The 17,983-nt window shown below is 42.8% G+C and overlaps 1 protein-coding gene across 1 annotated transcript in view; it reads left to right on the forward strand.

Moving 5' to 3' along the window:
* The window catches only part of CUNH12orf42 (chromosome unknown C12orf42 homolog), a 100,708-nt gene that overhangs the window by 46,403 nt on the left and 36,322 nt on the right, over positions 1-17,983 (forward strand). The window contains exon 4 of the mRNA XM_051206226.1: positions 6,305-6,416. Within this exon, the coding sequence (XP_051062183.1) occupies positions 6,305-6,416 (112 nt within the window). The remainder of the gene's footprint in view (positions 1-6,304; positions 6,417-17,983) is intronic.

Raw genomic sequence — 17,983 nt, forward strand, 5'->3', positions numbered from 1 at the left:
CACTGGGTTTGTAGCTGGTCCCTTCCAGCTCCATGAACACTAGACAGTGCAGGGGTGAAGCTCCTCCTCTGCTGGTGCACAGAGAGCCTTCCAGCTCCATGAATACTAGACACTGCAGGGGCGAACTTTCTAGTTGAGTCTGTGTTCATGACATAAGTGTTCTCAGTGATAAGGCTTTACCATCAGGTTGTGGAGAATAACCAATAACCCTGGAAATAGTTTGTGATGCTGGGGGTGTGTCTACGGCCTTTGACCAAGAACTCAACAAGATGTAACCCATTTCTGGCCCTGGTGGTCCTACTTGGTGGCCTGGGATGTCTGATTGGGGCATTCTCTCCCCCATTATATGGTGACTTCATTGAAGTTCCTTTATATATGTAGATATATTTAAGAAACTTCTACCATGGTAGGCTTCCATGTGGCTTCTCAAAAGGCTTTCAATGTTATCTGTACCTCCTCACACTCCATCCTTTACCCTTCTCCCCTCCCCATTTACTCCTCCTATTCTAGTCTCCCCTTTATCTCCCCATAACATTATATATCTTATTTCCCTTTTCTTTGGAGATCCCATCCACTCCTTCCTATAGGAACTACTCAACCTCTGTGGTTATTCAGATTGCAGCATACATATTGCAAAAATATTTCTTATGTTGTTATTGTTTAGGTCTCAATCCTCAATTAAAAAATGATTACAGATTTCTGCAAAACAAGTTATAAAACATCACCTTTAATGATGTTAAAAAACCTCAGCCAAATAATAAGGCTGCTGCAGAAATCCCTTCTTTTGCTTTTGGCCTGCAGGGGAGATGCATTTCCCATGATCCTAAGGGAGAAGTCCGGGTGTAAGAGCTCAGATTTCTTATTCTGTCCTCCTGCGTCTTCTAATTACAGTTGCTGTAGGTGGCCCAAAGCTGCTGCTTCCCTTACATAATGCCAAGAGAGAAAGAAAATATGATTTCGTTGGTTACTGTACTTGAATGGATCCTCAGGCCAAGCAAGAAAAACACAATGGACTTGGCAAACAAACAATTGAAAAGTACAGGTGCTCGGAGTATGCACAGCCCCAAAATCAACATGACTTGGGAGGAGAGAAGGTTGGAAAACAAAGAAAGGTGCTTTTCATTCAGCAAAATTTATTTCTTTTCAATATTTGTGATCTGCAGCTGATAGTGCGCGAGGCTACTTGGCATTATACCCTGACAAAGGAGAAGGCTGCTGTGCCAAGTGGACGCTCGAGTGGCCTGTGGCATGAGGTGCGCCATTTGCCGAGAAGATCAATATTGACTGTTCTTGTATCTTTGTGGTGAAAGTTTGCTACCCCACCCTCTCCCCCCCCCCAAAAGGCAGGGGGTTGTGCTTTAAAATATAGCGCACATGCCCAGTTCAGACGCTGGATCAAGTGGTCGCAGCCGGTCTTCATGGAGACGCGTCCCTTCCCAATGGCGAGATGCTTCCTTTTTAAGGAGTCAGGTCCTCTGTCTCATGACACTGGCAGCCTCTTCTCTCCATCCGCCCTCCCATCATTCCAGTTCAGTCCTGACTCCATGAAACACAGGCTTTGAATGTAACAGTGCATTTCAACGTGTGTTTTGAAACAGTTCTATTCAGTTCACTTCAACAAAAACCAATAAAGCCTCAGGTCTCATGCAGCGGGACCTATGCTAAGGCACTGGGTGACTATGGCGAGGAGGGGCATGGGCTGTGTCAGCTGTTGATGCCTCGACTTCCATAGTTTGTCGTATTTTGACTGTGGAGGAGAGAGCCCGCTGGCCTGCAGGTAGAGGAAGAGGCAGGGGTCTGCTTCCTGATTGGCTTCCTCATGGAAGTCCTTTACATCGAATTGACTTAATCAGCTGGAAACTGCAGTGAATTAGACTCCTGGGTAGTACTACTGGGCCAGCTCATGCTCTAAAAGAAGTTATTTGTTATCTGTAGCAATTGCCTGGGTAGATTTTTTTTTTTTAAAGTCACTGTATACGTCTATACTCTGGGCATTTCACAACAGAATTTGCATCGTAAAATGGGTATTCCCCAGATGACTTTTTAAAATGACAGTTACACACAATTGTTTAAAATAGTTAAGAGTGTATTTTACTTAGGTTTTTCTTTTAGAAAAAGAATATGAAAAGGAGAATTTGGTGAAGGCAAACTGCAGACAAGGCTATGGGCATCTAGGACTGTGGGGAGTGTTGGGTCTGAGGGTCTGGAGAGGTGAGGTTCAAAGTTGAACGGATAGGAGGTCAGGGTAACTTGCCTGCTTTGTGCATTTGCATGGCTGGATGTGCCAGCACTAAGAAATGGAAGCTATGTGATGTGGGGTTAGGAATGTGGGTTTGGGAGGAATAGGTCTGGGATTCCTTACATCTTCTTCAGCCTTGGAAGATTACTGAATGCTCCATTTTAAAGTAAGGGTAATGATTGTTGAGGAGTGACGATGGAAGCTTCTGTCCTGCCTGGTTCCACAGCAGCTTTGCCCCAAATAAACACATGGATGCCATATTAATATTTGTACTGTTTGGCCAATGGCTTAGGCTTTTTATTGGCTAGCTCTGTCTTAATTATTAACCAATTTATATTAATCTATGTATTGCCACGAGGCAGTGGCTTACCCATAAGTACGGTGTCTCTTCATGGCCCCTCCCTGTCTCTGTTTCCCTAGCCTTTTCCTGGTCTGGTAGCTCCCCCTTCCCCTGCCTATCTTTCTGCCTGGTTATTGGCCAATCAGTGTTGTTCTATTCATCAACCAGTAAGAGAAACATACATACATACATACATGCATACATGCATACATACATACATATGGACATCTCCCTCGTCTCCTCTTTTCTGTCTAAATAAAAAGAAAGATTTTAACTTTAACATAGTAGAATTATATATAATAAAACAGTTATCAAGTGAGAACTATAGTTAAAAACGTTTAGCCCTCAAACAAAACAGAAACGGAGGACAACTCATCCGAGTCCCTGCGGACAGGGGTGCAATGGAGCGATGAAGGGGGATGGTGTTCTAGCTTCATTTCTGACGCTGTTAACCGAGCACTCTGGGCAACTGTGACTCAAGGAGGAGAAAGGGTGTATTTAATCTTTTCTTCTTCCTTTTTTATATTGATTAAATTTATTTATTATTTTAAATCCTGACAGGGCTTCCCTTCCTTCCTCTCCTCTCCTATCCCTCTCCTTGGTCTCCCCCCCACCAACCAAATCCCCCCCCCCCCGTTTCTGTTCAGAAAGGGCCAGGCTTTCCATGGACACCAGCAAAACATGGCATATCAAATTGCGGTAAGACTAAACACTTCCCCTTCTATTAAGGCTGGGTAAGGCAACCCAGTATGAGGAATAGGTTCCCAAGGCCAGCCAAAGTGTTAGACACAGCCCCTGTCCCCACTGTTAGGAGCCCTGCAAGCAGACCAGGCTAAACAACTGACACATATATGCAGTGTCTAGGTCAGTCCCACACAGGCTCCCTGGTAGTTGGTTCAGACCCTGTGAGCTCCTATGAGCCCAGGTAAGTTGATTCTGTGTTTTCTTGTGATGTCCTTGACCCCTCTGGATCCTGCAATCATTCCTTCCTCTCTTCAGCAGGATTCCCCAAGCTTGGCCTAATGTTTGGCTATGGGTTTCTGCATCTGTTTCTATCAGTGACTGGATGAAGCCCCTCTGATGACAATTGAGCCTGGCACAAACTAAGAATACAGCAGAGTATCATGAGGCATCATTACATTGACATTTTTTTTTCTCCAGTTGTGTTTGGTTCTATTCTTGGGTCTTCTCGCCTCTGGAAGTGCCAGTCACTGTCAGAGGTGGGCTCAGTCTTGTTGCATGTGTCTCAGGTTGGACAGTCATTGGTTGCACCACCTTTACCCCAGCACTGGAGAGATGGCTCAGGATTTAAAGGCTAGGCTCACAACCAAAGCTACAAGGGTTTATTTAATCTTGCTGGTTACAATTCAATGTTGAGGGAAGCTGGAACTTTCCAGCTCCTGTCTCACAGTGAGCAGGCCTGACTGATAATCTGTGTAGCATTAGCTTGAACCAGAGAACTTGCCCACAGCCAAGGAACACGGCAGAAGTCACGACGGAGGATGCTTTTCTTAGTTACTTTTCTGTTGCTGCGAGACGACACCATGACTATGGTAACTTAGAAAAGAAAGCATTGGCTTTGGGGCTCGCGGTCCCAAAGGTTTAGAGTCCCATGGCCGTCATGGTTGGGAACATGGTGACAGCCTGGCAGGCACAGACTGGTGGAGCAGTACACATCTCTATCCAAAAGCATGAGGCAGAGAGAACAGAGAATGACATGGGCTTTTGAAACCTCAAAGCCTGCCCTCAGTGACACACCTCCTTCCAACAAGGCCACACCTCCAACCCCTTCCCAACAGTTTCGTTACCTAGGCACCAAGTATTCAAACGTGGAGGCCATCTTCATTCAGCTCACCACAGTGCTGCTTGCCAGCCCTCTTGCAGGCTCACACTTACCTAGACTTCTCATACAGCTTAGGACCACTTGCCTAGGGAATGGTGTCTCTCACAGTGGGCTGGGCCCTCCTCTGTCTGTTAACAAAGCAGTCTCCCAGACACGCCTACAGGCCAATCAGATCTACGCAATCCTTTGAGGCTTTTTCTTAGATGACTTTGGCTGTGTTTAGTCAGCAATCAAACCTGATTACATGGTACATGGATTGTCATGATTCTATGGTTTCTGATCGGAGCCTCCGCGGGTTCAACACAGAGAGGCTTTCAGAGTTGGGAGAGAAGGGGCAGTGATGCTTGGGAAGTCGGGCAAATTTGCTTCTTCCTCTCTGTCTTGAATTCACTCAGCATTCCATTTAGATTAAGAGATCCCTTTTCACTTCTCTAGATGATCTGTTAGGGTTTTTAGTCCGTGCTGAGAAAGTACAAAGATAATTCGATCAGTCAGAAAGGCTTATGAAGCAGCCCTTTGGCCCATCTTCTGTTATATCCCACACTCTGTCACTGATGCACCTAGTCTGGATCTCTCAACTCTTGCCCTGTGGCTAAAAGGTGTGAATCTTCCCAAGCTTCCATCCATCTCTACCTCTTTGGCTTGGATCGATGTATAGCAAAGTGAGAGACCCTATTTTGGGGAATTCATGGGACCCTCCATTCAGCTTAGCATTTGTGAACTGTGGCCAAAACCTTTTTTTTTTTTTTCTGGGGGGATGGGTGGATCTGGGGGAGTTATACAGAATGCTGGCATGAAAGAGCTAACTCCCGAGGTCAGAGCTTATTCTTCACTCAGAGATGGTTTGATCTCTAACAGACCCAGCAAGTTAGTTCTACCCCCCAAAAGGTACTATCTTCAATGTTCAACATCTAGGCAATGATATAATATTCAATCATATCCGAACAATTAAAATGTCCTATACACATTGATGGGCCATTGGTACTGACAATGAGTGTTATCGTCCTTTTGGTTACTTCATTGTTATTTATTCAACATCTGTATCTATTTCCCCCTTCGTGTTTTGTTTTGATTACTCCAAGGTCACAATGGCTGACTTGACTGTCCCCTCTCCCGTCTCCCGATGCCCCTTTCTACATCTCTACCTTCTGATCTGCTAGATACACCCTGTGCTTGCGATGGCCCTCTTGTAAGTCATCATCCCTTTGCCCGAGACTCTAATTCTAATTCTGAAGTAGCCGTATCTTACTTCTATATAAATTAGGGTACAGGGGCAGGGAGATGGATCATGGTTGAAAGGGCTGATTGTTTTTACAGAGGACTGGAGTCTGGTTCCCAGCACCCACATCGAATAGCTCACAACTACCAGTGACTTCGGCTCCTGTGACCCGATGTCCTCTGCACACTGCTCTGATGTACACATGCCCCTTCAATAAAAAAAAAAAAAAATAAGAATGCTGATCTTAACATTTCCCCATGACTTTTAACCTTACCTGGTTTTCATCTTCATGTCAACATAAAACAATAGCTCCATTTGATATCCATTGTCCGCTTTTGCCACCCTTCACTAAAATGTCCGTTTTATGAACATTTCTGGCACTCAGTGTAACTTGGTAAAAAATTTCTTTTTTTTTCTGCATGACCAGAAAATGTTCACTGATCCCTTTAATGAGACACATAGGGGTGTGTGTGTGTGCGCGCACTGTGGGTAGTCAGAGTGTGTTGTAGTTGTTTCCAGGATTGTAACTCTTAAAGAATAGAGACATACACACGCTACTACTGGGCCATTCATTTAGGGAAGAAAGGGTTGTCGGTTGTGTGATTGGTTTGAGGGGTCGCACACCTAACGTTGTGTGCTTTGCTTTTCTCTTTTACCTCACAGCCTAGCCCTCGTCGTGAAAAGAGAGCCCTGCCCTGCTCCAGGTTTGTCAACCACATGAAGAGTTTTTCTGCATCACGTAAAACGGATAAATTACATTTTCTTCCATTTCCAGGTACATTAACCCCAGTTAAAGGCAAAAACCTTAAGTTTTCTCACCTTAGTATCTTCCAAAATGGCAATGAAAGAGGCGCCTCATTGGTCTATGAATTCTGCAACTCCAGGGGAAGGTTGGCTCAAGACATGGCTGGAGCCGTGGCTTGTGGACATCATTAGCGTTTTATCCCACTGATATGATTGGCTTCGTTAATTGTTGCTTTCATTTTTTTTTTTTTTTTTTAGAAACTGTAGCAATTTGTAGCCAGAGGCATTTATTATTCTTGGAGTTGATGATCTCAAAAGTAAAAGCTTGAAGCAGAGGCCTCTCTGAGTTTGAGCTTATCCTGCTTTGTGTAGTGAGTTCTGGATTACCCAGAGCCGCATAGTGAGACCCTGTCTCAAAATCCAAAATGAAGCAAACAAATGTAAAGCCTCATTTCTTCCCTTAATTGTAGCTTTATTTTATGTCTGTTGACTTTGTTTGGCCAAATTTGGGTCTCAAGGGCCTGGTAAAATGAGGTGTGTTAGGTAGATAACTGTGGGAACTGTACCTAAATTGTACCAAATGTGTGTGTTTAGATTGGGGACAGAGAGATAAAGGGACAGAGAGGCAAGGTTGGGGATGGCTTTCCAAACTAAATTGATGGAAGGCAAGCTTGTTCCAAAAATATAATCTGTGCCCTCTTATGTTATTAATTTTGAATGTTAGAAAGTTTTCATTTGCTTATTTACTTACACAATATCCTCATATAGTGTTAATCCCAAAGGTGGGTGGGCAGGATAACAGATGCAAATCATCGTGGCCAAATTAATTAAACAAGCAATTAATTAAAGCAAGCTTTTTAATTTGTGTACCTGGGCTGCCTCCTCCTAAGGTGGGGTTCAAGAGGTCAGCATTGAAAGTGGGAGAGACAAGGTTTCTTATAGTTCATGGGCTGGGGGTTTCCAAGTGGGCAGGGTTACAGGAGCCGAACAGGAGGCCAAAGTAAAGGACTCACGACAGGTAGCCAGAGGTGGTCATATGACCTTTTGCAAAAGAGATCCGGTTGCCATTCCAGGAACAGACAGTACAGAGTCATTTGTAGTTAAGGTTACAGGCGGGGCACAGCCTTGAGAAACAGAGGTTTCATCATAAACAGAGATGAACCTAGTTTGTCTTTACTATAAGATGGCTTTTAAGCCTCAGATGGAGGCAGGCTGGTTCTTCATTTGTTTCTTACATGTACTTTGGTATCTATCAGGGATATTGGAATGTCTTGTTGGTTTTGTGATTGTTTCAACATCCTGGATTGTATAATTTTGTTGAGATCTTTATCCAAGGCGTTGTTTCTATAGATCGGACAAACTGCAGCTCAAAAATGTGTTTATGGCTATGATAAGCACCTCTGTTCTAAACATACGCAGACCTTTCAGTCATGTTATTATATTAAATGATAACTATAACAGTATTTACATAACATTCATGCCGTCATCAGGTATTGCAGTAATCCAGAGATGACTTTGAACTGCATGGGAAGCCTTGCAGGTCATTTACAAGTACTATGCCTTCTCATGTGAGGGACATGGGCAACTTCAAGTTTTAGTTAGTGCCAATGAAAAAGCCGTCCAGGAAGTAGTCTCCTTTGGATACTAAAAGGCAATGGTAGTATGGATTTCATATTTCAGGGCTTGCTAGCACATGTTAGAGTGGATTTTGATGTACCCCACTCTTGTTAGTATTAGACAAAGACTCCACTAAGCATTTACTCACTTAGTTTCAGGCAATTGGTGTAACCCAATAAAAGTAACGCCAACATCTTAATTCTTTTCAAAGTACAAAGTATGGCCACAAATGGCCATTGCATCCATCTGAAATGTGTAGGTCTTCAAAATTCAGTGCACCGGGCTCTTTAGAGCTGAGGTTTTGGCTGTAACTATTTGAGAATTAGCCCTGGTTTAAAGTTGTGTAACTTCCACTGGTGGCTCTAAGTGCTTAAATATTCATGTTAAATTTGGTGATCTGAAGTCTTCATGTAAGCTGTGAGTAAGGGGCAGCTATGGGTGGGGATAGTTGGTCATTAGGGACTTGCCAGAGCTGAGACTCATACAGGGTTCTATGTAGCCCTTAGGACAAATGAACAGAGTTTTGGTTCTGGGCACTGTATCAGGATGGGGATCCAAGCTGGGTACTTGAAAGAGGGAAGACCCATGTGAGGGTGGCTGATAGGGAGGGAACCACCACTCTTTTCTTTAAACCAGGGAAGTGACGTGATTCATTTGTCCATATTAGCAGTTAAAGACAGATTGAAAGGCAAAACTACTCTTGCAGTTATCAGGGAAAACGATGACAGGAATGACCAGAGTTGACATGTAGGAGGTGCTGTTCACAGGATGTGATTGTGGACTGGGGCTAAGATCAAAAGCTTATGGGGGTGGTTATGTTTATACAACCATCAGTTTACCCCATAAGAGATGATTAAAACCTTCAGGCAACAGGCATCAAGCTAATATTTGGAAATATAGACATGAACAAGACAGGTATGGTTCCTGTCCTCTTGAAATGTGCCTTTTAAAGTAAGGTTAAAAGTGATAAGTAAACAAGTAAATTATCAAGGTTACAATAAATCATAGCAAAAGCTATGAGGAAGTTTTCTTAGGCACCTTTGTAATCAGTCCCTGCTCAACCCCAGACTCTGATAAGAGACAGGCTATTTAATATCGCCATAGTTCTCTCATTTCTAGGTTTTCATATCAATGGAATCATTCGCCATGCAATTTCTTAAATCTAACTTTCTTCATTCAGTATAATGCATTTCAGATCTATTGTGGGAATGTTGAGTAATTGCCTATTGCATGGATTTACTGTGGTTTATCCAGCCATCTGATGATTTTTTTTTTCCAGCGAGAGGCTTTGTTGAGGCTACTGAAATGTTAGTTTAGATTGTGAGGCATATAGCTGGACACTAATTGGTGAATTATACACTATGCAAATCCCACTTCGGTAAATCTTAATATTAAAGCAGCTTCTATACAATTTTTCAAAAACTTGAAAGATAAACTCAAGAAAAATGAACAACAGATTAACTAGTGTAACGGAGAGAGTCCAGTGGGCCTGGGGCTGGTTAATATCTGGAGGTTAAGAAAACTGACATTCACTCTGGAGGAGGGAAGGGTTAGCTGAACTGAAAAGCGATTGGTGCTGAGGTTATGCAGAGCTTTGTCAGTCACAGGGAAGCATTCTGGATTTTGTCCTAAGTTCCATGGTGACACTGAAGTCACAGCCAAAGGTGTTCCTCTTCCCGCTACTTTTGGTTTGTGTCCCTACCTGGAGCAGAAACCGGAAGCAGGAAGGCTGCAGAAAAGCACAAAGGGACCCGGAGGGATGCGATGTCAGCGGTGTATGTGTGTGTGTGTGTGTGTGTGTGTGTGAGCGGGTGGAGGTGGAGACGGAGATAGATATAAATGCGGATAATGGTGTACTCAAGTGTGTGCACACATCCACACAGAGACATACTCAGTCACCATCACAAACCACACTAGTAGAGACCAGTGTGACAGCGAGCTCCTCTGCCACAGTCCGTGTATTCTCCAACATTTAGAATTCCAGGGCGAGTCACACAATTAAAACACACCTTCAGTTAGGGACATGGCGACTCATCTAAAGGAAAGACGGATTCCTCTGATGCGTGCGTTTCAATGTTATCTGAGTCAAGCTCCATATTGGACATTGGGGCAGTCCTAGGAAAATATATGGATAAAGTCTTACAGCTGTAGGGAAGTGTAAAATTATTCCCAAAGGAGATCACCAAAGTACCCAGCTTTCTGGTGAACTCTATCAGTTGAGGTTGACTTGGTGACTGTCACTTGAGAGGCATCATCCCAGCTGTTGACATCTGTCTGTGCAGTAGGGTGAGGAACCAGAGTGTGGAGAACATGGGAAGGCAGGGAGAGGGAAGGGAGAAGGAGAGCTAGGATCTTGTCAACCTGGAGCCCTCATTCTCCCTAGAGCTCAGAGCCAGGAATGATCCATGTTCCTATAGGTTTGGAGAAGTCTTTTGTGTTTCCTGCCAGAGTCACCATTGTGTCCACACAGCACTGGCCGTGGTCTCAGCGGAATTCATTCTCTATGCACGTCTCATGAGTCTTGGTGATCCCTGCACTAAGCCCACATTAATTTCCCAGGGAAGTCCCACTTTCGATCCTACCATTTTGCGTCCTGCCTTAGCTTGTTTCCACACATACACCCTACGGAAGGTGGTCCAGCCTGGCAGAGTCTCATTTGCTGCCCTCCTCTCTTTCTCTGAAGATGTCTTGCTTTCTTTGCCATAGCTGAGAGCTCCCATTCCCACTCCCCACGCTTGTGAGAATATGCTCAGATTTTGGTGGGGGCTCTTCGGGTTGCTCACTCCAAGGGGCTAATTCCCGCCAGGATCTGAAATGTGTCTATACCCTTCTCGTCACTTTCTAGCAAGAGCTTGGGGTAGGATTTGACACCTCACCTCTTGGTGACATGGGTTGACAGACGTGCATCTGGGGGACAGCTTCCAGTTGCTCAGCTTTTGGGAGGAAATGGTGCAAATACAAACTCAGGGCTTAGTTCTTGGGAAATTCAGGAAGTGTGTCCCAGAAAGGGAGGGGAGGAGGACATTTGTCAAAGTGCTTGTGCCCCTGGGTCCTCTTGTGAATGCTCTCTTCTCTTTGTACCTGCCAGACTCTGCAGAATGAAACTCACACGTGGGTTTTGATCCTGCAGTCTTCCTTAGCATGCTGGATTAGTCACATGGATTAATAACACGCAGTCACCTTCACTCTCTGCTGCCTCCTGGCCCCGTGCTCACTCCTCCCCCCAACTCTGTTTGTGAATTCTGTGTAACTCTGTGAACAAAAGGAACCGCACATTGCGAGTAACACGGCAGTTGGCCCGCTGGTCCATCTCTCTGGAAGATGGAACCTGAATTTCCTATTGTGAAAAGCCCTTGTTTGTGTCTGGATGATAGCTGATTGCTACTACTTGCAGATTATTTAAGATGTCTTCGGGGCTCACGTTTTGTGTCGTTTTGCTGAGTAAGAAGAAGCACATTGCAGCCCTTCATGTTGCAAATAAGTCAGAACGGAAAGGACTTGTCTACATTTTTTCCCCCTTGACTATGGTTAACTTGTTTCCCCTTTCATAAACTTATACCTGTGGGTTCTCTGTGTTTACTTAAACAGTAGCAGTGACTAACATTCACTGGATACAATTGTGTGCTGTCATTTTAATACCCATAGAAACCCTGTGCAGTACACTTGGAGGCCAGAAGAGGGTGTTAGCCCCCACCACCCCTGCCTGTGACTGGTGTTACAGATGGCTGTTAGCCATCATGTGAATACTGGGGATTGAACCTGGGTCCTCTGTAAGATCAACAAGTGCTCCTACCAACTGAGCCAACTCTCCAGCCCACCGATGTGTACAGTCTTAATGCTTTGATTCAGCACAGCATTACTTTCTATACAGCTTCACAATTCAGATATATATATATATATATATATATATATATATATATATATATAATTTTAATAGCTCAACAACGTTATACCAACTTGACTTCACTGTCATTGAATTATGTATTTCCCCTTTGGGGAGCATTTAGATTGCTTTCATTTATTTATTCCTTTCATGGATGACTTGCTTCTGCTATATTGAAGTATTGCCCTGCTTCATAATGAATAGGGTCATCAGCAAAAATGGCCCTAATACAGAATGCAAGAGTCACAAACTTCTGCGCTGAGGGAAATATCGTTCCATCATTTTATGAATAATGGTTTAATCTTTGAAAGTGGTAATTATTAAAAGTGCTGGCAAGTTCTGGCTGGTGCTTGGCTAATGATGATGGAGACAGCGGTAAATGATAATGACATCATCACCAGTGTTGATAATACTGAAAGGTTCACTGAGCTCTCACATGTGACAGATTCTCCTTGAAGAGTCTCCAGTATCAACTCACTGAATCCCTATGAAGGAAGCTCCACAGTTATCCCCATTTTATAGCATAGAAAACATCCATAGAAAGGTGATGTCTCTAATTATTGTGAGCTAATAGTTCTTACATGCCCTGTATTGATAGTTGTATTAAACTGCTTCACTTTAAAGAAAAGTATGTTTTCTTTAAGTCTCCTAAAATCCTTGGGGGGAGTGCCTTTAACGCTCCATTTGTACATGTGACTTGGAGGTCAAGGAGAACAGGCTTGTGATTGAGGTCACACACTTAGTGTGAAGTTAGATGATTTACCAGTGCCAAAGTAGAACCTGTGTATGTTCTTCCAGGTTAATCTCCTCCTCCATGAGTGGCTGTGAATGTTATTGTCCTTTTGCAACCCCTATGCCTGAGGCTGTTTTCTGCCCATCTCTACACCCATCTCAAGCTTAGCCTTCTGTAGGTAGACCTTCCTTTTCCCCCCACTTGCATGATCTGCCATGCACAGCCCAAGATAGGCAGTGTCCTTTAGGCTTACAAGAGCTTCGGTCCCCAGGCCTCTAGTTCAGACTCCTGAAAACAGTTTGACGGAGCTAATTAGGCATAGGGCATATTCCATCATCTGAACCAGGGAGGTGTGCGGGCTGAATAGTACATACACTAAGAGGAGTATTGGCGTAGAAATTTTACCTAATAAAGATTAGACCTACATTAGAAGACTAGAAGAAGGTTTCATTATTAAGGCTTTGTAAGCAGGAGGGACTGTATGGGTCTTCTCAGATATTGATGCCTTTGCTTCTTAGCTTTTGTGTGGAAGTTTCATGTTTGCTTATGCATGGAGAGCTCAGAGTTTTGTAAGCATCTCTTTTGGGCCACTGTCATGGCCATGGTGGCTGTTACCTTTGCTCTGCACTGTGTCCTTGTATAGCATGAATGACACTCCTTTTTATCTCTGTGCTTGAGGTTCTGGAGACGGCACCCGGGATTGAGCCTAGGACCTGATTCATGCTGAGTACTGCCCCACTGAGCTAGGTGGCAGCCCTTGAGTTTTTAAGGTCTCATGATAGCTCAAACTGGCTTGACTCTGAACTCTTCCTGCCTTGGCTTCTCTAGTGCTGGCATAACAGGTGTGAGCCCCCATACCTAACTGGAATTCTCTGTCTCAATCCAACTATCCTCTTTTATTTTTGCTTGAATGAAGATGAAAAACATTTGAAAATGACCCAATTTGTATAAATATTGGAGGGCCCTCGCTTTCTACTATTTTTGTCGCATAAAGTGGTGCTGGATAACATGCTTGAGATTATCCACTGTTTTTTAATTTTATTTAAAGACAAAAAAGATAAAAATTTTTCTATATGGGTGCAGACATTCAGCGCTTATGAATATAGTAATTGGTAGCATTCACAATGATGCTTATTCAGTGAATTTGTGTCATTAAAACTAATAGCCTTGGAGGAAGACAAGCTTCCCCCCCCACATTTCAGTTTTGGCATTACTGAAAACTTGAGCTTCAGAAATACTTTCTAAATATGTGTCAGAAAGGATACCTTGGCTAAGTGCACAGCCTCTGCTTTTCCAAAAAAAAAAAAAAAAAAAAAAAAGTCATGTGTTGACTTTCATAAATTTGCTGTTTGAAATGGAAGCTTTTAGCATATTTTGCCTTTTAGAGCATTGCTTTAGTTTTGCTACATTGAGTTATTTTTATCAGAGTAAAGAGAAGTCGTTCAAAAGAGATTTATTTTGTGATTTAAATGCCTGTATTACAAATGAAAAGGAGATACTAAAATCTCCATTTCTTATGGGAACACGGCATTTGAGGTATCATTTTAGGGTTCTTGGTGAAAAAGAGACTGCTTTTCTTCGTGAACTATGGAGCTTGTTTTTGTATAATTGCATTAGCAGAACACATTGATATTTTGAGAGCAGATGATTCTGTTTGGATTTAGGTTACTATTGCAGCTCATTTATATGTTTTTAGTTTGTGTTCTAAATGGTGAGACATGCCAGGCAATTCCTTAGAACTGCATGGTGTAAGTTGTAAACAGTGTGAGGATGCAGAATTCTCAAACTCACTCAAATCTGCCCCAGCGCTGATCTGGTTATTTTCTTTTTTGACATCTGGAAGGAGAGCAGAGACCATGGTGATAAGACAATGAAGTTTTCCTGTCAGTGTGGAACCTCAGAAACTGATGTCATCATTCTAAGCTAATGCTGTCCAGGCATATCTCCATTTTGTAGTGTCGGTTATGGAATTTAAGGTGGGCTTGTTTACACACACACACACACACACACACACAAATCATGGGAAAAGGATATAATCTTTCAATCTGGATTTTTTGAAATGTAAGAGAGCTAATGTTTTTTAAGTGTACAAGATTTCTGATTAATTTTGCTTAAACTTCTTCCTCTGTATTATGGAGCAATAATTTCATATTAGGGCAGATTGGGTGAGAATTTGTGACCAGAAAAATTAGTATAGTGTGTGGTCCACAGTAGGTACTCAGTAGATAGTTGACTTATCTATTCATTTCTTTGAGAATATTCTCTCTTGGAATTCAATAAGGCATTTAACTTTGTCTTGGTCTCTTGAAATAATTTATTCCAGATTGAATGTGATGAGAGATAAAGTCTAAAAGAAAGATCACTCAAAATCTGAGAAAACTTTTACATGTTAGAGAATTATATTAGACTGAGGAACTTTCAAATATGTCTAGTTTCTGATGGTTCTTCAGGTTTTTCATGTGCTAGAGGTGTCCAACTTAGTACTCTAAGTACCTAGAAGGTCTCTAGACACATGGACTGCAAATCAGTTCCCTTGATGTAGGTGGGTCTCCACTGTGTGTTATCTACTTACCCAACTACTTTCCAACGGATGCCTGGAGATTTGTTCTGGGATAACTTCCACGGCTTTGGAGAGCAGACTGACCCAAAGAAGCTGCTTTCAACCTGTAGAAGCAGGAAGGCCAGTTGTGTGATTTTAAAGTCTGAAAGTGTGAGAGCCAAAGAATCCATTGCTGTAACTCTCATCTGAGAACAAAGCCCACGGGGTAGCAGAGGCCACTGATATATAAGTCCACAGAGTCCCACAGCCAAAGAACCAGAGATTTCAGTGTCCTAAGGCAGGAGATGATGACAGGCCCAGTGTAAGCAGAGAAAGCAAATTGGCCTTTCCACTCCCCTTTTTATATATATCTTTTTTTTATTTTGTTATTAACAAATTAGGAAGGGGATGATTTAATTTCATCGTTTCTTTCCTGAGCCTATCGATTCTAACACTACTCTTTTATTTAAATGTTCTCAAAATGATATTTTGCTAACTATATAAGCATCCCACAGACAGGGAAGTAGACAAAGTTGATGTTATCATATGCAATATTGATGTAATATATGCATGTCTCTGGTGGTTTGAATGAGAATGGCTCTCATGGGCTCCAGTGTTTGAATATTTGGTATTCAGTCGGTGGTAGCGTTTGGGTAGGCTTAGTAAGTGTGGGAAGCGTGTGACTGGGGTAGGCTTTGAGGTTTTGAAAGCCTTGTGCCACTCCTACTATACTCTCTCTGCTTTATGCTTGCTGTTGAAGACTTGTAGTCTCAGCTTGCTGCTTGAACCATAATTGCAAATGAACTCCTCTTTCTGTAAGTTGCTTATAGTCATGCTATTTTATTGTAGCAATAGAAAAGAAGTATAGAAGTTGGTACCAATGAGTGGGTTATTGCTGTGACTAGCCCAACCATGTAGTTTTTTGGAGGAATGTGAGACTTTGAGATGTTGGGTTAGAAAAGTGCTTGAATGCTGTAAGTAAAGTTTAATTGGCCATCCCAGTAGTAGACTGATGAGGGATGTCCTTGTATATGATGTGAATGCATGCTTCCCTTATCAGTTGATGAATAAAGCTATTTTGGTCAATGGATGGGCAGGGTGTATCCAGGCAGAAAGTGTAGGTGGGACTACCAGACTTGGAGACCTCTGGGAGGAGGAAGACAAAGAATGAGTCGCAGGGAGAGATACCATCCACGTAGGTGCCGAGGGAGCAAGAGGACTGGACAGCACCATTAAGCCAAGACAAAGTGGAGATACTTAGATTAATAGGAATGGGCTAATAATTGAGAGCTAGCCAAATAAGAAGCCTGAGCCATTGGCCAGTTTATAATTAGTACAAGCTTCTGTGCATTTATTTGGGACTGGAGGGTTACAGGACCAGGTAGGACAGAAACTTCGCCAACATTAGACTAAATGACGGTGCTGAAAGGCATGTGCAATGTTGAAGTTCATTCAGATTAGAAAAGTTTACAGGGGAACAACATTAGTAACTGGGCTGGAAGCCATTCCTGTGATATTTTGACAAACTCTCTGGCTGCTTTCTGCCCTTGTCCTGAGAACTTGCCTGAGTTAAATTGAAAAGTAATGAACTAATTAATATGTTTGATGGAGATAATTTCAAGATAGCATAATATTGAATCTGTGGTGTGGTTATCACTGATGACTGGGATGGAGGTTTATAATGGGAAAAAAGAGTTGGGTATAAAGAAATAAAAAATATGGAGCTTAAAGAGAAAAGGAGCAAGAGCTGCGAGGCCCAGTTTATACTAGAATAAGGGAAGGGTCCCCCAGAGAAAAACACATCCAAGCTAAGAGTTCTAAGGACTTCTGCCCCATACAACAATGAACAGGAGCTGCTGTGTTACAGGCATTCTGCCCATCAGCCTGGTCCCAGAGCCTCATTAGCCCCAAATGAACATGCAGACGCTGTGTTAGTATGAAACTGTTTGGCCATTGGCTTGGGCTTCTTATTTGTTAGCTCTGTCTTAATTATTAACCAATTTCTATTAAGTCATGTATTGCCACGAGGCTGTGGCTTACCCAGTAATGCCCGCCATGGTGTTATTCCTCCACTTTCCTACATGTTGACTGACTCTGCCTACATTTCCCAGAATCCTCCTCTTCTCCTAGTTCCACCTATCTTGCTTCCCTATTGGCCAACAGTGCCTTATTCATTAATCAGTAAGAGAAATGTATATACAGAAGGACATTCTGGATCATTGCTTGTAAGTGGGATTCAAGAAAGCCAAGACTCATCCCAAGCTGGTAGCTGAACTTGAGAGTGTTGTCTACACGGTGCTGTTTTTAAACTCATGAAGGATACAAGGATAAAGGGGCCACAGACTCTTCCTCTGTTCTTTCAGAGAACTTCGGTGGCCATGTACTGTGTGGTAGGGTAATCCCTACATGGAGGCCCCAAGAGGGAAGAGGCTCTGAGCGGAAGTTGCATGAAGCTGAGAAAGTAAAACCTGATTGTGTTGGAGACCTCAAGATATTGGAGATGCCAGGGTTGTGATATATCTGCCAGGGAGACCTGCATGCAGGAAGTTGAATCAGCCCAAAAAAGAGATGTGTGACTCAGTCATCAAAGATGCTAGAGCAGAGATATTTAAGGTCTGACACCACAGAGTTGATATTTACACTCCTGGATTTATGTTTTACTTTGGTTCAGTATTTTCTTGTTATGTTCCCAGCCCTCTTTTTTGGAATAGTGATATATTCTAAAGATTGCCTTGGATAGCAAAAATGACTTTGGAATTTTAAGCAGTGCTACTACTGGAAGACTGTGGAGACTTCTGGAGTTTGACTAAATGTGTTTTGCATTAT

Source organism: Phodopus roborovskii, unplaced genomic scaffold, assembly GCF_943737965.1.
Source record: "Phodopus roborovskii unplaced genomic scaffold, PHOROB, whole genome shotgun sequence".
Lineage (NCBI taxonomy): Eukaryota > Metazoa > Chordata > Mammalia > Rodentia > Cricetidae > Phodopus > Phodopus roborovskii.